At 43.6% G+C, this 20,002-nt stretch overlaps 3 protein-coding genes across 3 annotated transcripts in view; all 3 read right to left on the bottom strand.

The window, feature by feature from the left end:
• The window catches only part of iqsec1b (IQ motif and Sec7 domain ArfGEF 1b), a 333,817-nt gene that overhangs the window by 10,706 nt on the left and 303,109 nt on the right, over nt 1-20,002 (bottom strand). The window lies entirely within an intron of this gene.
• On the bottom strand, nt 185-13,872 carry LOC103030908 (sodium-dependent neutral amino acid transporter SLC6A17). The gene is made up of 12 exons (XM_007233856.3): nt 13,813-13,872; nt 11,696-12,106; nt 10,558-10,715; nt 9,342-9,468; nt 8,551-8,732; nt 8,346-8,456; nt 7,320-7,561; nt 6,233-6,425; nt 5,218-5,410; nt 4,121-4,280; nt 3,877-4,039; nt 185-3,786 (listed from the first exon to the last, which is right to left on the bottom strand). Exons 2-12 carry the CDS (start codon nt 11,970-11,972, stop codon nt 3,412-3,414), a joined length of 2,181 nt encoding a protein of 726 aa, XP_007233918.2. The 5' UTR covers nt 11,973-12,106; nt 13,813-13,872; the 3' UTR covers nt 185-3,411.
• On the bottom strand, nt 17,771-19,397 carry LOC103047460 (amphoterin-induced protein 1-like). The gene has a single exon (XM_007243528.3). It carries the CDS (start codon nt 19,367-19,369, stop codon nt 17,990-17,992), a length of 1,380 nt encoding a protein of 459 aa, XP_007243590.3. The 5' UTR covers nt 19,370-19,397; the 3' UTR covers nt 17,771-17,989.

Here is a 20,002-nt window from a genome sequence, read left to right as displayed (position 1 = left end):
AGTTCATCTTCAGATTAAAAACCTTGTAAAAATTAAGTAAAGCTGCCTGAGTGTGACCAGTACGTTTTGAATAGTTAAATATATGTGTTGTTAGATTCGGAATTGAAAAATATAAAAAATATTTGATAGAGTTACAGCAACAAATGGCACCCATTCGGTGGAATGACCCAAATATCACACAAAACAGCATTAACATCCTTTATTGATGATTTTGTGATACATTGACTTTATTACTGACAGTTTTCCATAGTTATACTTTACAACCATAAAAGTGTTGAAGCTCTTAAAACTCACATTCAGCTCAGCTGGATCAACTGCTAGTGAATCTGGATATTTACATATTGCTGTCTAACACACACACACACACACACACACACACACACACACACACACTGTCTTAATCTCTCTCTCTCTTACACACACTCTTACACACACACAGTGAGAAAACTGTTCTTCGTAAAATGTTTATAGTGACATTCAGTTATTTAGTTATTATCTGTTATTATTGTTCTTAGTATTGTTGTTGTTATTATTATAATTATTGTTCTTGTTAACAAAATATAGCTTTACAAATAGACTCTCAGTGAAACAACCTGCGAGACTGAACACACACACACACACACACACACACACACACACACACACACACACATAGTTTTACATTATGTTTACACATGTACTGCACAACACACACACCAAAAAATATACAGCTTATTATTACAGATACAGATACACACACACACACACACACTCTGTAAACACACATACACTACAGTGAGCTATTTCTCTGAATAACACAGATTTAAACATTAATCACGTAGTAAATGGCTCGGACAGTGTGCTGAAATACATTCAGGTGAAGTTGCTGCTGCAGAATCCCTAATCCCTAAACTCTAAACCCTAATCCATAAACCCTGATCCCTGATCCCTAATCTCTAACTTCATTTCCTAAAACTAAACTGCAGGGTTTGTTTTGGTGCAGGTTTATATATAAATATTTGATGCAGTGTTTAAATCAGACACTGGGTGGCAGTGCTGAGCACTGTAACATTAGCTGTAACATTATGACCACCTTGTTTTTTACACCTTTATTATCCAGTTTTATCAGCTCCATTGATCAGGCATAGGACACTTTGTAGTTCTATAATTCCAGACTGTAGTTCCTACAGGACACAGCCTACAGGACGTGGACAAAGCCCACGGGGTACAGATGCAACCTATAAGATGCATATGCAACTCTACAGGACATGGACAAAGCCCACAGGTTGTTGCCCTCAGGATGTAAACGCCGGACACAGCCTACAGGAAACTTCCCATAGAACTCCTACAGGACACAGACACTGCCTACAAGATGCAGTCTACAATAAAGTAGACTGCCTACAATGCTGTGTCCTGCCTTTAGGGAGCAGACACAGCCTACAGGACACTGTCTACAGGATGCTGCCCACAGGATGCAGCATACAGGAGACTGCCCACAAGATGCAGACGCAGCCTACAGTATGTAAACGTAGCCTACAGGATGCATCCTACAGGACATTTCTGTCCACTGGATGTGGACACTGCCCATAGGACGTAGATGCAGCCCAGAGAACACTGCCCACAGGATACAGACACTACCTACAAGATGCAGCCTACAGGACATAGACACAGCCCACAGGATGCTGCCTTCAGGGAGCAGACGCAGCCTACACGATGCAAATGCAGGCTACAGGATGCAGCATACAGGACACTGCCCACAGGATGCAGACTCAGCCTACGGGATGCAGACGCAGCCTATGGGATGCAAACGTAGCCCACAGGATAATTCCTACAGGACATGGACGCTGTACACTGGATGCGGACAGTGCCCATAGGGTGCAGCCCACAGGACGCCATACACAGGACACTGCCCACATGATGCGGGCAAAGTTCTCAGAAGTCACCCCTTAGGACACAGCCTACAGAAAGCAGCCCACAGGACACCGCATCCAGCCTATCGGATGTTGCCAACAGGATAATGCCCACAGGACATATCCAACAGGACATGGAGCCAGCCTACAGGAGCCAGCCTATAGGACATGGATGCTGTTGGCTGGATATTTCTGGTTAGTGAACTATTCACACACACTAACACCTCATGCACCACCCCCATGCTAATCAGTGGAGCTAAAAGATTTGGATAATTAGTGTTGAAACGTGGTTTTAGTAAAGGTGGTGCGTATTGGTGCATCCTACTGTAGAACCGTGATTTTACCGCTGATAATAATCAGGGAACGTTTCTCTCTGTTCACTAATTCCAGATCAGAAACTCTACACTAACTGTTGGTCCTTCAGAAATTTGGTTTTATAATTATTGCTTATTAATGAGAACAGAATTCCGAACACATCTAATCTAATCTAATCTAAACTAATCTAATCTAAACTAATATAAAGTATATTTTTACTATCAGCAGATTCTTCAGGTGTTTTTATTTTACTGATGTTTAGAAACCTCTCTGTGCAAATGCTGTGCATATATGGGTGTCTGATTTGGGGGAGGGTCTCTGTGCTTCAGTTTGATTTGGGGGCGGGTCTCTGTGCTTCAGTCTGATTTGGGGGCGGGTCTCTGTGCTTCAGTCTGATTTGGGGGCGGGTCTCTGTGCTTCAGTCTGATTTGGGGTCGGGTCTGTGCCTCAGTCTGATTTGGGGGCGGGTCTCTGTGCTTCAGTCTGATTTGGGGGCGGGTCTCTGTGCTTCAGTCTGATTTGGGAGAGGGTCTCTGTGCCTCATTCTGATTTGGGGGCGGGTCTCTGTGCTTCAGTCTGATTTGGGAGAGGGTCTCTGTGCCTCATTCTGATTTGGGGGCGGGTCTCTGTGCTTCAGTCTGATTTGGGGGCGGGTCTCTGTGCTTCAGTCTGATTTGGGGGAGGGTCTCTGTGCCTCAGTCTGATCTGGGGGCGGATCTCTGTGCTTCAGTCTGATTTGGGGGAGGGTCTCTATGCTTCAGTCTGATGTGGGGGCAGGTCTCTGTGCTTCAGTCTGATTTGGGGGAGGGTCTCTGTGCTTCAGTCTGATTTGGGGGAGGGTCTCTGTGCTTCAGTCTGATTTGGGGGCGGGTCTCGGTGCTTCAGTCTGCTTTGGGGAGGGTCTCTGTGGTTCAGTCTGATTTGGGGATGTGTCTCTCTTTGTATGGTTCAGTCTGATTCGGGGACGTGTCTCTCTGCGAGCGGTTCAGTCTGATTTGGGGGGATGTATCTCTTTGTATGGTTCAGTCTGATTCGGGGACGTGTCTCTCTGCAAGCGGTTCAGTCTGATTTGGGGGGACGTATCTCTTTGTGTGTGGTTCAGTCTGATTCGGGGATGTGTCTCTCTGTGAGTGGTTTTAACTGATTCGGGTACGTGTCTCTCTGCGAGTGGTTTAATCTGATACTGGGACGTGTCTCTCTGTTTGGTTCAGTCTGATTCGGGGGTGGTGGGGTTCTGGTAGCTGGTCCGGTAGCAGCTGTTGGGTGAGAGGGTATTTGGGTCAGATGGAGGGTTGTCAATGGTCAGGCCTCGAGGGGGACGTGGAGGACGTTGTGGAGGTAATGGTGACCCTGCGATGTTCTTGTTGAGGATGTAGCGAGTCTCGTCCTGCTCCTCCAGGTTGGACAGGTCCTTCATCATGCAGCCCTTGCGATAGGAAGCCGAGAGCTTGTTGGATCCGTCGGTGAGGAGGTTCAGGCGGCGGGCGATGAAGACGCCGGGCAGAGGCAGCATGGCGACCACAACCAGCGAGAAACACATCACTGTAGCCCAGGGTGGATAACTCTGAAAACGCTCCTCAGCCTACGGTCAGAGAGAACTGTGGTCAGATACCAGAATCTAAAATCTAATCTAGAACCTTCTTCCACCTTAAACAGAGCAGCAGTGTCTCACCTGGTCCTGAACCCAGGCGTTGTATCCAGGTGGGCTGATGGCCATCTGTATAATAGTAGCCAAGACGAGGACGAGGAGGCAGAGTGGAGAGACGTACTTCCACATGTAGAAATAAAACTTGTACGGCCTGAAGCCCAACATGTCCTCCAGGTCCTGCATGAACCTAAAACACAAAAAACAGCCGTCAGATTATCGCCAAGATAGGAAGCATGTGGGTAAGTAAGTGAGCGAATCAATAGGTCACCTCTTGGTGCCGTAGATCCAGGCTACGGACAGGTTCTCCAGGAGGACGACGACGGTTAGAGGCAAACCAGCCGAATAATCATCAAACATCGTCACAAAGTAATTCCCAGACCTCTGAACGAACAGCAGTCCGCAGAGGAACGCCACAATACAGCACACCACTGAAAGAGAGAGAGAGATGGAGATGTTTGGAGGGTTACTGTAGAGTAAACGCTGGGTTATACTTCTGCGACTAGTGGCCTACGCCACTGTGAGCGTTTACACTTGTACGTTTTTTGGTGACTGCATTGTATCAAAGCAATTTTCACGTAATTTACGGTCACAATAATCTGTGTGGGTTGTAGTCTCCGAACCTGCCCATCACTATTTCCCCAATCCTATTTCCACACCTTGGATTGCCAGGTATAGAACACAACAGAGACCATGGAAACAGGCAAGTCTATTTTTCTACTAAACAGGTAATCACTAATTTTCATTAAGGTTTACTAACTATAGCTAGGTAATTGACCACCACCACTAGCCAGGGCTGTTTCCAGGCATTTGGGCACCCCTAGCAAAATCGATGGATTTTGCTGACTGCAGGAATCACAAACCTGGCTGGCTGAAAATTGCTGAAAAAGTGGGAGCGCCCTCTTAAGGAGGATTACGGTAAGTAGTGTTGTATTTTCCTGTATTGTTTGACACAGAATTTAAAGGGGCGCTTTTTACACTTTTCGTTGCATTCAAATCATAACCAGCTCAGGACCCCTAGGCAATTGATTGGTTTTCTTGCCTTTTTGGAATGTGCCTGCCCCTAGCATATAAGAGACGGGCATTTTGGACATCACAATCGTATATATTCACTGGTCAGCTACAAAGTTAGACTTGTTATTGCTTGCTATTGTGTGACAATCTGGCAACTCGTGTGAGCTTCATGTCTGAGTAGGAGCGAGTGGGGAAGAAAACTCAAGTAAAATCTAGTGATTGTAAATTGGGGAATAAAAGCAAACAAACAATTTGCATTTAGAAATGAACTACACCTACAGAACAGCCCCTCTCAGGCTTTACCATCTGGGATTTGATCTGTAACTAGGTGTTTGTTTGTGTGAGTGTTTGTACCTGTTAAAATCTCCTTGCGTATTTTGAAGGTGTCCAGTATGGGCGTGGTGATGCCGGTCATGGTGCCGATCATACTTCCCAGGCCCAGATTAATGAGCATGAAGAAGAACAGCACCGACCACAGGGGAGCAGCAGGGAAGTGAGTCATTGCTTCTGTAAAAGCGATGAAGGCCAAACCAGTCCCCTGTACTGCCTACAGAGAGAGAGACAGGAAAAGAGAGACAGGAAGAGAGAGACAGATACATAGTGGAGTAGAAGAAAGGAACACAGCACTAACCCTGTGTTCCAACACTGGAAGGTGACAAGTCGCTTGTTTCGCCTGAACGTTTGTCTCTCGTGGGCGTGTACAAGGCTGTTTGCGCTGTTGCGAGTGGGCATGTATCGCCGTGGCTAGTTAGCATGCTAAGGTGCTACCTATCGAGCTATCCACTACACTTTACCAAGGTTTATTTTTCTCCAAATTGCCTTGTATTCATGAAAAACTGCATCATGTGAAACAGAAAAAGCAAAATGTAATGAATGCAAGTGTGAACACAGGGCTATGGTGTTTTCAAACCTGCACTTTTTAGTCCAGATTCTTTGGATTCTGTATACTGAGTACATGATCTGACCAAGCTTTTTGGATTAGTTGAACATTTTCTGGAAGTTGCAAATAACGTTCTTCTTAAAACGATGTCAAGTTTTCTGGATAACCTTGAAAAGTCCTTTTTAAATGCCCTGGTAATGTTGCTGCTACATCACTTAGACAGTTTAGTGTCTAACATTTCCATTATGTTAGTATTTATCTGGCTGGGAACATTACCTGATCAACGTTCTAAAAACACCCTGAAACAAACAATTGTTATCATTGTTATGTCACAAGTTTTCAGGGTTTTTCTGGATTTAATCAGGGTGACTGATCCTGCAATCCTAAACTTTTCTAAATGCTGTTCCAGGTTAATGAAACAAGGTCAGGGTTTCGCCATTAACCCAACTTTATTCGAGGAGTTCCACTACTTTTCCTCCTAAAATTTACCTTGTTCAGTTCGTCTTCGAGAACACAGGGCTGGAGCCCCAGCTGCCCGAATCCGTCCTCCTTTACTGTCTTTATCACTGTGAAGATCTGAGCGTAGTCTTCCTCAGTCAGGTGAGAGAAGTTGACATGAGGTGGGATCAGATCCTGACTCAACACTCCAGTGTTCAGATATCCCACGATCTTTTCTGCGTTCCTGAAATCACAACATCAGAAATCCCACAATCCTCTCTTCTTTGTTCTTTAGATATGTTTGTTTATGTGAAAGAGGTTTACAGTAATGACTGTAGAAAACATGGGCAGCGCAACATCTCCAAATAGTTCAAAACTCTGCTGTTGCAGAACCATTGCTGGCTGGATGCAAGGTGATGTATAGCGACTAAAGAAACACACAAATTTCAGTATTTTCCCTGTTAAAAGTGAGGATTAGCACAATATTCTCATTGTTTAATGTGTAGTTTTAATGTTTTATGACCAAATTCTTCCTAACAAGCATTAAAAAGATCACTAGTAGTTTGTCTCAGTAGCTAACAGGCTAGCTAATTTCCCCGTTCCACCTTAAATGGTGCAACAAACAGCAGGGGCTGCAGCATTTAAGGTGGAACGGAATAATAAAATAAAACTAATCTGCATCATCTCACCCCTTTCTGAGGACATACAATAAAATACGCTTATACGTTAACTAGATATCCAGCAGCAGCAGCAGTTAGGTTGCTGAACTTTAGCGCTCCTGATGTTGTATCGGTGGTGATGTATGAAGGGTTTCCCAATTCTTAGGAGGAGGATTTCACCCCTTACCCTTCTAACTCTGTTCTAGAGGAAAGATTACACTCGAAAAGAAGGGATAGGAGTAAGTGGTAGGACCAAGGGGTGCAATGGGATTGGGGCTAGGTCTGCAACTGGTCTCTACAGTGTGGACTCTGAAGTTGGCAGATAGTTTTGACTTTTTTTACTGTGTCTATAGGAGGTAAGAGATTGAAACTACAGCGTCCATGTTTTCTACAGTCATTGATTTACGCAAATGGCAGATGTGGGTCATCTACTTTGTCTCAAAGTTCAGATCTGGTCAGTAAAACCTGGTGTAACTCACTCAGCCACGCATTTCTCATTGAGGACGTTGGCCTTGAAGCCCAGCACTGCAAACACCACCAGTGTGGCCAGGATGGAGGTAATGAAGTTGATGACGGAAACCAGCACTGCGTCGAAGTGGCAGTTGTTGTCGCTCCGGTTGTAGCTGGAGAAGGCGATGACTCCACCAAACCCCAAACCCAAAGCGAAGAACACCTGTGTAGCTGCTTCTCGCCACACCTGAGGTTCTAGCATGATCTCCAACTGCGGGACAACACAGTGATATGGATTAGTATTTTAACAAATATATTGATATTTGATGCCAGGTATCGTAATATATATGTAATGTATGGCATATGAAAATTATACGATTGGTATCGTGATACCAATATTTTGCCCAACACCTAGGGAGTCAGAAAATGAGAAAGACAGACTGGTAGCTAACTAAGTTAAGTAAAGCTAAGCTAGGTAAACAAAACTGTAATAAAAAAAATCTTTCTTTTAAGTTAAACGAGTGCTGGATGTTAATCTACACAGATTTCTCTCCTGAAAACTGTTTATTTGGGGGAGTAAAAGTGCTTCCGTTTATTTGCAGTAAGCATAGATTCCCGAATTTCTCCACCGGTTAGCGGGTAATGCTAATGCTGCTCCAGCTGTGCTAGCCGGGGTTAGCAGCAGGGTGCAGGCTGATAATAGGCTCACCTCTGTACAGGGAAATAGCGGCCAGCATAGCAGCTAATGCTAATACTGCTCCAGTCTCGCTGCTGGATAACTAAACTGGATAATGCTGATTATACATAAGGAGCACCAGATTATAAGGCGCACATTTTTGAGAAAATTAAAGGATTTTATTTGCACCTTATGGTGCGAAAAATATGGTAAATATAACAAGAAGATCCTATGTTTCAGAGCAGCATGTATAGCGCCTATGTTTTAATAAATATATTTAGATTTGACGCAACGTATATATGCGACAATGATCGAAACAAACAATACGATATATCTCAATGATGTATTGATATATTGTCACTGATATATTGTGGCTGACCTTAGGCGTGAACATGTGGGCGATGCCGTCCACCGCTCCCTTCAGAAACAGCCCCCTCACCAGGAAACAGAAGAGAACCACGTACGGGAACAAGGAGCTGAAGTACATCACCTGGTGGAACAGTAGAACACAAACATATGCCATAGGTCATCTGTGATTGGTGACAGGTTGGGGTAGTCTCTGATCTGATTGGCTGTTGGCTGACCTTCCCTGAGGACTGAATGCCTTTGATGACGGCCAGGCAGACGATGACCCAGGCGATGAACAGCGACACCGTCATCTTCCAGTTCAGTCCGCCGGTGTCTGAGATCGAACTCGTGATGTTCAGAGTCTCGCGATACCAGAAATACGTCGTAGCTGAGCTTTTATCACATTCCGGCTCCACGACTGCAACAACACAAATTAATATTCAACATTAAGCTAACAAGCTAAGCTAACAAGCTAACATTTTTTTTCGTTAGTGGAACATATTGTCTCTCTCTTTTATGGATCTTGTTTAGCCCTATCCGGACGGGATTATTTTCTCAGGGGGTTCTGGGTAATTTTCTCTGTGATTTTATTCTCGTCCAGAACGATCATGTAGGTGTTTTTCTCAGACGTCCTCTGAGAAAATTACAGGCTGAATTATCTACTGTTTTTCTCTGAACTCCGTGCTCCTCCGGTAATTTTAGTCCCGTCCGGACGCACATCTCTGAGTTTCGTCTCCTCGCCTTTAATAAAATAGATATTTGTCCACTGCTGTGCACCGCAGTTACACTTCGGGTGTGCCACAGTTTCCACGGAGATCCACATTAAAAACACAACAGCGAGTGGAAATGGAGGAGCTACTGAACTCCACGATGTCATGTGACCGAGAAAAAAGCCTAAAAACTCACTGATCCTCCTGTTTTTACAATAGCAGTCCGGATGCAGGAGTTTTATCACTGAGTAGAAGTGTGAAATATTTTACACAGACAAACCCCTGAGAAACTAATCCTGTGTGTGTGTAATACTCACTGGCCTGTGAGCCGTTTATCCTGACTGGGCAGCTGCTCCAGGGTAGGGGGGACTGGAAGGACTGGAAGAAGTAGAAGATGCTCCAGCCGATGATGACGTTATAATATAATCCCACAAACCCACACACCTGAGGAAGAGGAGGAGGAGGAAGATCAGACTAGTTCTACCTGAACTCACCTGGATCTCTGTCTAATCCCAGACAACAACAGCTACACACCAGAGCTTTGCAAAATTCAGAATTTCAGAATTTAATTCAGTTAATAAATTATTTTTTTATTGAATCCACCCTACAGGATATTGAATTGAATTAGAATTGGAATTACAAGAAGTAAACTTCCATTTTTCTTCCCAATTGACATAAAGAAAATAAACATTAAACACACATATCCTTTAATGTTGAATAATTAATTAGCAAAATCTTAATTTCAGGACTTTAGAGCACATCTACAGAGAGCTCCGCCTCCTCAGACTGTAAACACAAACCAGACTGTCCCCCTGACTGGTCAATGCGTCACCATGGAAACCTCATTAGAATACACACACACTCTCTCTCTCTCACACACACACACAGGCGAGTGTGTGTGTGCATGCTATTTTTGTACTGCTGGGACCGGCTGCAGCTAAAGTAAAACACCATCAATAAATAAAGTGCTCCTCCTCTCTCTAGCTTTCTCTCTCCCTCTCTCTCTCTTTCTTTCTCTCTTTCTCTCTCTCTTTCTTTCTTTCTCTCTCTCTCTCTCTCTCTCTCTTTTTGCGGCTTTCACTTATCTATCTATCTATCTATCTATCTATCTATCTATCTATCTATCTATCTATCTATCTATCTATCTATCTATCTTTCGCTGTCTCTTTCTGTCTCTATCTGTCTATCTCTATCAATTTCCCTCTGTTTTTAGTTAAATAATCAAAAAAACCTACGTACATATAGGATGTGTTATAGAGTGTTTATATAATCTCATCATCAAAAAAATGTACACTCAGAAGGAATCAACAGACAGGAATGAAACTTGGTGGGTAGTCACCACATACTAGTATTTAAAGCCATGAATGCGGTCATTCAGCGATCCAGCACCATTGGCAGACGGCTGCAGGACACAGGACTACATACACACAGACAGTTTGGAGTCTCTCTAACAGACCAACGTTACGTTAATGAGGTCCTGCCACCGACGCTGCTACCGTCTCTGAACCGGTAGGATTTTACACACACTCTCACCATTAGACTGGACACTCCCACTCCCCCAAGTTGAGGACAGACGTAATTCCAGACCCCGATGCTGCCGCGCCGGATCTTCTGACCGACCGCCAGTTCCAGAAAAAACAGTGGAATCCCAATCAGAATGAGGAGGATGAAATACGGCACCAGATATGCACCTGAACACACAATCAGGTACATCAAAATCTGATTTTACAAATATTTTAACTCTTCTATAGAGTGGCTGTATATAAGCATGGACCTTGTGGTTCTAGTCCTATCTGTTCTATAGAAATTAAACCAACATTTTCTGCTATTTTGTCAAATTTGCTGCCCAGTATAAATATAGCTGGACGTTGTCTTAGACCACCTTCACTGAGCTAACAGTGCAGCCTAAAGGACCAGAAGCTAAAGCAAAGGGCTATCAAAGGGTATGCTTAGGCTGTTGTAGGTTACACGTAGACTATCGTTGGGTACACAAAGGCTATTGTAAGGTGCATATAGGCTGTCGTAGAGTAAGATTAAGCAATCGTAGGGTACACGTATCTATCGTAGGGTATGATTAGGCTATTGTAGGGTACAATTAAGCAATCATAGGGTACATGTAGGCTATCATAGGGTATACATAGGCTATCGTTTGGTACACATAGGCTACAGTAGGGTACATGTATGCTATGGTTTGGTACATGTAGGCTATCATGGGGGACACATAGGCTATCGTAGAATATGATTAGGCTTATCATAGGGTACACGTAAGCTATTGTAGGGTACAGATAGGATATCGTAGGGTACACGTAGGATATTGTAGGCTATACGTAGGATATTGTAGGGGACATGTAGGCTATTGTAGGGTACAGATAGGATATTGTAGAGTATATATAGGCTTACATAGGGTATGATTAGGCTACCACAGGGTACATGTAGGCTATCGTAGGATATATATAGTCTATCGTAAGGTACCACTAGGCTATCATAAGGTGCATGTATAGCTGTTGCAGGGTACACATAGGCTACCGCTGGGTACGATTAAGCTACCGTAGGGTACATGAAGGATATCATACGGTATGATTAGGCTATTGTAGGCTCCACATAGGCTCCACCTGGCTGGCCTTTGGATGATACATGTTCTGTAACGTGAGAATGCTCCTGTCAGACTCACCGCCGCCGTTCTTCTGGCACAGGTAGGGGAAGCGCCACACATTGCCGAGGCCAACTGAGAATCCCACCTGGGCCAAGATGTACTCCAGCTTGCTGTTCCAGGCCGGTCTGCCATCGTTTTCTGGACTGTCCACTCCAACCCTGGACCCTGGTGGCCCACCAACACTCAGAGAACTGCTCTTATAGTCCAGAGGCTGTTCATGAGCCAGCAGGTCAGCGACCGACGCCGTGACCACATCCCCCTGCTCTCGCTGGGTCACCTTACTGTTCTTAGGCATCCGGATTAGCAGGAGAGAGAGATGATGAGAGAAAGAAGGACGTCTCGGAGGAGGAGCTGGAGATGGAGCTCAGATGGATACTGTGTTCTGCTGGCTGGTTGTATGCAGAGTTTTTGAAGGGTTTCTCCACAGATCTGTAATCAACACAAACATGATGCAGGTGAGTCACTCAAATCCGATTCACTCTGAATGAAGATTAGCATCCTTGCTTAATCCAAACTAAAATAACAGGTGTGAAAGGAGCCCAAAGGACCAATATTTGGTCCAACCAAACAGAGTTTGAATCATGGTCCAGTTCATCTGCAATGTGAAAGCACTTTTCTAAATGATTTACGCTTTTGAACCAATTAGAAGAAGTGCTTTCTGTGTTGCTTAGTTTCAGGTGGAGAAATGGCTGAGAGAGTAATGACAGGTGTAATATTGGCTGTGGAGTATGTACAGGTGTAGTATTGGCTTTGGAAAATGTACATTTGGAGTAATGGCAGGTGTAGTTTTTTACTCTGAGGTATGCACAGGTGAAGTATTGGCTGAGAGGTATGTACAGGTGGGGTAATGACTAAAGGGCTATGGACAGGTGTAGAAATGGCTGCTGGGTATATACAGAATGGCTTGAAAGGTATGTACAGGTAGAGCTATGGCTGCCAGAGTAATGGCAGGTGGAGTAATGGCTTGAAAGGTAGGTACAGGTGGAGTAATAGCTTAAGAGGTGTATACAGGTGTAGTATTGTCTGTGTGTGGCATGTACAGTTGGAGTAAAGGTATGAAAGGTATGTACAGGTGGAGTAATAACTTGAGAGGTATGTACACGAGTAGTATTAGCTGGTGTGGTGTGTACAAGTGAAGAAATGACTGGCAGAGTAAATACATACAGCTGGATTAATAGCTTAAGAGGTGTGTACAGGTGTAGTAATGGCTGTGAAAAATGTAAAGGTGTAGTATTGACTGGTGGGGTATGTACAGGTAGAGTAATGGCTGACATATTAATGGCAGGTGGATTAATGGCTTGAGAGGTATCTACAGGTGTTGTAAAGGCTTGAGAGGTATGTACAGGTGTAGTAATGACTGGTGGGGTATCTACAGGTGGAGTACAGGCTTGAGATGTATCTACAGGTGGAGGAATGACTGGTGGGGTTTGTATAGGTGTAGTATTAGCTGGTGGAGCATATACAGGTGTGGTAAAGGCTTGAGAGGTTTCTACAGGTGGAGTAAAGGCTTGAGAGGTATGTACAGGTGTAGTATTAGCTGGTGGGGTACGTACAGGTGTAGTAATGGCTGTGAGGTATGTGCAGGTGGAGTAAATTTGCTGTAATGCAGTGAACCGGCTGTAAAACGTGATCTTAAATTTTAATCTTATTTCACAGCCAGATGAACATAGTCCACTTTATGTAACACGGTTGCTAGGAAACAGTTCTGAGTGAAATACTGACGCATGGTGCTGATGCTGCTGCTGCTGCCGACGGAGACGGGAGGAAACACGGGAGGTGAGCATCCACCTCCTCCATCCACCACCTCCACCACCGCCTCCATCTCCTGAAGAGCAGCTTTAGCTTTGTCTTATACTAAATATTAAACCTGAACTTTAAATGATTGAATGACAAACGTTTAATAGATTTATCACCTACGTCATCAGAGACCACCAGCATCCAGACACCCCCCCTCCAAACCTGTTCACAATAAAACTGCATCACCTCCTCCTCCTCCTCCTCCTTCTCCTCAGTAGTGAAGACGTTCACACACACTCTCTCTCCATCACACGCGTACACACACACACACACACTCAGAAATAAAGCTGGTACCCGGTGTGTTACAGGTAATAATAAAGCAAACGACTTTTACTCACCAAGCTTGAGCCCACAGCTCCATCCCTCTGTTTCTCACACACGCCAATGATCTGTCCCCACCCATATTCCACCAAGCCCCACCCCCTTCTGTCCTGGGATTGGCTAATCACATAAGGGGGCTTGTGTGTGTGTGTTTGAATTATTACCCAATCATAATGCAGGTGGCAGGACTCCTTAAAACGCAGGTATAAACAAATAAACAATTAAATACCTTGAAAGTCACCCAGTTAACCCTAAACCTCATCTTGCACTATTAACCCTAAAACTTACCCCATTAAGACTAAGTGTAACCCATTAACCCTTAGCCTCATCCTATTAGTCGCTTTTAACCTGTGTCTAAACTCGTTAACCCAAAAATTCACCTTTAACCCATGTGCCTAGTTCTGTTAACCCTAACCTAATGAGATTAGGCTCTGGGTTAACAGAATTAGGTTTTAGGCTCACGTTTTAGGTTTAGGGTTACCATGGTTAGGCTTGAAATTAACAGGTTTAGACTCAGGGTTAACATGATTAGAGTCAAAGGTAACATAGCTAGGCTCAAGTTAATAGTATTAGGCTCAGAATTAACAAGTTTAGACTCAGGGTTAACAAGGATTAGGCTCAGAGTTAAGCCTAGAGTTAATGGTGTAAATCTCAAGGTTAATGAGTTGAGGTTAGAGTTAACAAGTTTAGGCTCAGGCTAATGGTCTGAGGCTTAATGTTAACAAGTTTATACTCGGGTTTAATTAGGTGAATCTCAAGGTAATTAAGTTAGGTTCAGGATTATGTTTAGGATTGATGGGGTGAAATTTACGGTAATAAAGTTAGGCTCAGGTTAGCAGGATTAGATTTAAATTTAACCGGGTTGATTTCAGGGTTAATTGGTGAGGCTCTATGAGGTTTAGCATGGTGTAAATGGGTTTAGGCTCAGGGTTACTTAGGTTACACTTAGATTAATGGAGTGAGGGGAAGTTTTTATTGGTGAAACTTAGAGTTAATGAGGTTAGACTCAGGGTTAATGAAATGTAGGTTTGGGGTTAATGAGGTTAGTCTCAGGGTTAATGAAATGTAGGTTTGGGGTTAATGAGGTTAGTCTCAGGGTTAATGAGGTGTAGGTTTGGGGTTAATGAGGTTAGTCTCAGGGTTAATGAGGTGTAGGTTTGGGGTTAATGAGGTTAGTCTCAGGGTTAATGAGGTGTAGGTTTGGGGTTAATGAGGTTAGTCTCAGGGTTAATGAGATGTAGGTTTGGGGTTAATGAGGTTAGTCTCAGGGTTAATCGGTGGAGTTCAGGGTTAATTGGTGAGGCTCAGGGTTAATGAGGTGTAGGTTTGGGGTTAATGAGGTTAGTCTCAGGGTTAATCGGTGGAGTTCAGGGTTAATTGGTGAGGCTCAGGGTTAATGAGGTTAGACTCAGGGTTAATTGGTAAGGCTCAGGATTAATGAGGTTAGGCTTAAGGTTAATTGGTGAGGCTAATCGTTAGTAAGGTTAGACTCGAGGTTAATTGGTGGAGCTCAGAGTTAATGAGGTTAGATGCAGGGTTAATTGGTAAGGCACAGAGTTAATGAGGTTAGACTCAGAGTTAATTGATGAGGCTAATAGTTAATAAGGTTAGATGCAGGGTTAATTGGTGGAGCTCATGGTTAATTTATGAGGCTCAGAGTTAATGAGGTTGTAATTAGGGTTAATGAGGTAATGCTCAGGGTTACGGGGTAAAGCACAAAGTTATTGAGGGTAGACACAGGGTTAGTGAGGTTAGACTCAGGGTTAATTGGTGAGGCTGAGAGTTAATGAGGATAGACTCAGGGTTAATGAGGTGTAGGCTTAAGGTTAATTGATGAAACTAATAGTTAATGAGGTTAGACTCAGGGTTAAATGGTGAAGCACAGGGTTAATGAAGTTAGACTTAATGTTGAGTGAATTGGGTTAATTGGGTTAATAGGTTAATAGGTTTAACCCTAAGCCTCATCCTGCTAATTCTGAGCCTAAACCTGGCTAATCAGGTTTACCCTAAGTCTGTTGTATTGTGATGTCATGCGAGATCATAGTGCAACACAATTTTGTGTGTGTGCAGTATGACTGTCTGTCACCTGCCAAGGCAGAGAAAGTGTTGTCATAGTAACGTTTTCGAAGAGAGAACACACACACACACACACACACACACACACACACACAAATGTACAACACATGAAAGCAATGTGATGTGTGCACATCTTCACACCTTCACAGGTAATCTCTTATTAGTGCAGCACTGTGTGTGTGTGTGTGTGTGTGTGTGTGTGTGTGTGTGTGTGTGTAGGAAAAGTACTGAGTGCGCAGTGTGGAACACGTCACAGCACGTGATCATCCTGCAGAAACACCTAAAAAGAGAGAAACAAACAGACAGAGAGAGAGAGAGGAGTGAAGCTAATCACAGATCTCCAGTGTTATTGACATACTGAATATCCCAGCACTGTGTGTGTGCGTGTGTATAGTGTGTGTGTGTGTGTGTGTTTGTGTGTCTTGGCTGCACACAGCCTCCTGCCTGCTGAAGAGCAGATGGGCTGTGAGAGAAATGCATGCTGGGACACGACCATTTCTACAGCCTCTGTCAGATTCTGCATAGCTTTATTAGCTTAACGGCAATGAGAACAACAGTAACAACAATAATCTCAAAAACAACAGTAGCAACAACAGTAACCGCAAACTAACAGTAACAGGAGTAACAGCAGTAAAAAGTAACAGTTACCACAAAATTAACAGCAGTAACAGCAACTGTAACCAGTAACAGGATTAAAAACAGATGCAATTACCACAACCATAACATTGGTAACAAAAACTATAGTAGCTACAGCAGTAAAAACAGTAATTACAACAGTAACCACAACTGTAACATAACAGTAACTACAGCAGTATTAAAACTAACAGTAACATTAAATACAGTAACAGCAGTAAAAAACAGTAAAATGAGCTACACCAGTAGATAGATAGACAGACAGACAGACAGACACTTTATTGATCTTGAAGGGAATTTTGCAGCCAGTAGCAGCTACACAACACAGTAGAAACAATAATACAACAATAATAAGGGTAGTACAATAAGAAAACACAGTCAGAAATACAAGACTACAGAAGATGCTAACTGGGCTTTTAAAAAATTAACTATATGTTATAAGATATAAAAAAAACAAACAAAAAAAACTGTAACCTCAGATAAGTATCTCACCTACTACAGTGATTCCACCAAATATTGATTATTTCTGAACTCTTAAAACTTTATGAATATGAACTTGTTTTCTTTGTATTATTTGAGGTCTGAAAGCTCTGCATCTTTTTTGTTATTTCAGTCATTTCTCATTTTCTGTAAATAAATGCTCTAAATGACGATACTGAAACTGAAAATATAACCTGCAACTTCCTGATGTTAGTATATTGGGTCTGTCAGAGCTGAGCTTCATTTATCTCCAGTAGAAGCTGATTCTGCAGTGTGGTGCTGCCCCCTGCTGGTAGCAGTGACAAGTTTCCCAACATCCAAGTTCAGCTTTTTACAGATATTATTATTTATGCATTATCAAATTTTACATGTTTACATGTTTACCCTTGTAAATATGTAGGTTCTAGGTATTCTATACTACTCTGTAGGGCTGTTCAGGGTTGTATAGACAGTAAAGATTATTATAGAATAAATAAAGTAGTAAAAATAGTGTGGCTAGTGTGGGGTCTTATAGATGTATAGAGTAGTGTGGAGAGTATAGGGTATATAGGGTCCTATAGGGGTATAGAATAGTGTGGTGAGTATAGAATATTATAGAATATATAAAAAGATTAGGTAGTGTGGAGAGTATAGGGTATATAGGGTAATTGTGTGTAACTAATGTGACAGTGTGGTGCAGGTGAGTCTAGGAGCTGACATACTGGACAAACACATTCATGTCTTTATTTAAATTAGAAACAGATCCAATACAATCCAATCCAACACACATCCAATAAATAAAACAAAAATTAAGCCAATTAAAACGTCACACATCAAACTGTAGTTCTCTGTGCTGAGTTGTAGTTTTTTTTTTATGTAACATGGTAAATTGTCAGTGTTGGAACAAAACAAAAAGTTTGCATCTCCACTTTTTATGTCTGTCTTTTACACCATGTACAACTTTATATGTTACATTTACAGCATTTCTATCAAAGTATTTCCTTTTGTTTGTATTTATCGTTGTATTCATCTATCCCCATCCTCATCGTTTTCCTCCGCATCACACTTTACGCCACCGTTCTGGTCTTTACCTTCGTAGAAGGCCACATGTGGCGCCCCCTGTGGGTCAGGAGGGTTTGTAAGGCTCAGGTTGGAGGCGTAGCAGCTTTCTTCGTACGCCATTTTTGCCTTGCCGGGGCAGCATGGGCAGGGGACAAGGTACAGGTAGATGAACACAAGAACGATGGTGAGTATGCAGCAGCCCAGCGTGGTGTAGGCTGTGTTCAGACCATCCCCGAAACCGTAGGTAGAGTTGTAGACCCTCACCGTTACCACCACCGTCTCGTTTACACCCTCACCCTCCACCACGCACCTGTACTCGCCCGAATCCTCCGCCTGCAGTGGCCCCAACTGCAGCTGCCCATCAGGCAATGGCAGAAGAATGCTCTGGTTGACCAGCGGGGGCGCTATCCAATTCTTAGTTGCGTCCCTAAAGCGTGAATCACAGTCTAAGATGAGAATCTGGTTTAGAAAAGCCTCTTCGTCTCGAACTCGGACTTCACTGCAGTTTAGCTGCAGGTGGAGCTGCAGGATGCTGGTTTTGCCTCCACCGATAGGTGACCATGATTGCACACATGTATGATTATCTGTGAATTCGGAAACCGGGCGCAGATCTCGCTGCTGCCACCCGCTGAGGGCGCTGTACAAGTCGCAACTGCAGAGCAACGGATTGCCGTGAAAGTAGACGCTGTCCTTAAGCCAGGTGGGAACGGTCTTCAGCTCCGCTAGAGGTAGAGATCTGATTCGATTAAAGGAGACGTCCACCAGACGAAGCTTGTCCAGACGGTTCCGGTCCTTGAGCAGCTCCAGAGGGAAGCGAGTGACCCGGTTCTGGCTCAGGTAAAGCTTCTGCAGACTTAACAGCCCAGAGAACGATAAGCGATCGATCAGACCGATCCGGTTGTTGTAGAGCATCAGAACCTCCAGGTGCGGCAACGGCTCAAAGACGAACTCGTCCAGGTACGTTAAGTTGTTCGAGGACAGGTCGAGGTGCTTCAGGCGCTTCACCTTCGTGAACGCATCCGGGGACAGCGAGTGTAGGTTGTTGTGGCTCAACAGGAGAGTGTGCAGACTGCGGAGCGATACAGCGGTCCAGTCGGCACGCAATCGCAAGATACTGTTGAAGCTGAGGTCCAGTACGGCGGTGTAGCGAGGCAGGTGCGTGGGCGGAGTCGTCAGGTTCCTCTGGGGGCAGCTGAGGATGTCGCTGGAGCAGATGCAGAGGTCCTGGCAGAGGCTGGAAGACGCTGCTGCTGGATGAACGAACAGCAGGAGAAGAAGCATCACCCTCGAACAGGCGTACGCCTTAAAGCACCCAGCGAAAGGAAGCGTCTGTTCTGTTTCCATTTCCTCGAGAATTTCCCCAGTCTACTTTACACCTGTACACCTGAAACAAACAGTAGAGCAGAGCAGAAGAACAGTGTTAATTACAACGGTAAATTACTTATTATTCACTAGTAATTAGTTAGTAATTAAGTAAAACTTAAGGTTTGATACCCAAATTTCATAAGCTACCTTTGTTGAACCCTTGAACAAGGCCTTAACCCTCACTGCCCCAATAGTGTCAAAAAAGTATTTCCAGTCATTACTCTGAATCAGTTTTTCTGATTTTGCTATTTATAGGTATATGTTCTTCCAAATTCCAAATAAATATATTCCCATTTAGAGCATTTATTTGCAGAAAATGAGAAATGGCTGAAATAACAAAAAAGATGCAGAACTTTCAGACCTCAAATAATGCAAAGAAAACAAGTTCATATTCATAAAGTTTTAAGAGTTCAGAAATAATCAATATTTGGTGGAATAATCCTGGTTTCTGGTTTTTAATCACAGTTTTAATTTCATGCATCTTGGCATCATGTTCTCCTCCTCCAGTCTTACACACTGCTTTTGGATAACTTTATGCTGCTTTACTCCTGGTGCAAAAATTCAAGCAGTTCAGTTTGGTGGTTTGATGGTTTGTGATCATCCATCTTCCTC

The sequence above is a fragment of the Astyanax mexicanus genome, chromosome 24 (genome assembly GCF_023375975.1).
Source record: "Astyanax mexicanus isolate ESR-SI-001 chromosome 24, AstMex3_surface, whole genome shotgun sequence".
NCBI classification, from domain to species: Eukaryota; Metazoa; Chordata; class Actinopteri; order Characiformes; family Acestrorhamphidae; genus Astyanax; species Astyanax mexicanus.
This window is presented reverse-complemented; position numbering and strand designations above follow the sequence as displayed.

Excerpts from the sequence above, each read along its gene's own strand:
- LOC103047460 (XM_007243528.3), bottom strand. The coding sequence starts at position 19,369 with ATGGAAACAGAACAGACGCTTCCTTTCGCTGGGTGCTTTAAGGCGTAC.
- LOC103030908 (XM_007233856.3), bottom strand. The coding sequence starts at position 11,972 with ATGCCTAAGAACAGTAAGGTGACCCAGCGAGAGCAGGGGGATGTGGTC. Across the intron at positions 9,469-10,557 it reads TGGGAGTGTCCAGTCTAATG|GTGTGTGGGTTTGTGGGATT; the intron begins GTGAGAGTGTGT and ends CCTCTTCCTCAG. Across the intron at positions 7,562-8,345 it reads CCCACATGTTCACGCCTAAG|TTGGAGATCATGCTAGAACC; the intron begins GTCAGCCACAAT and ends GTTGTCCCGCAG.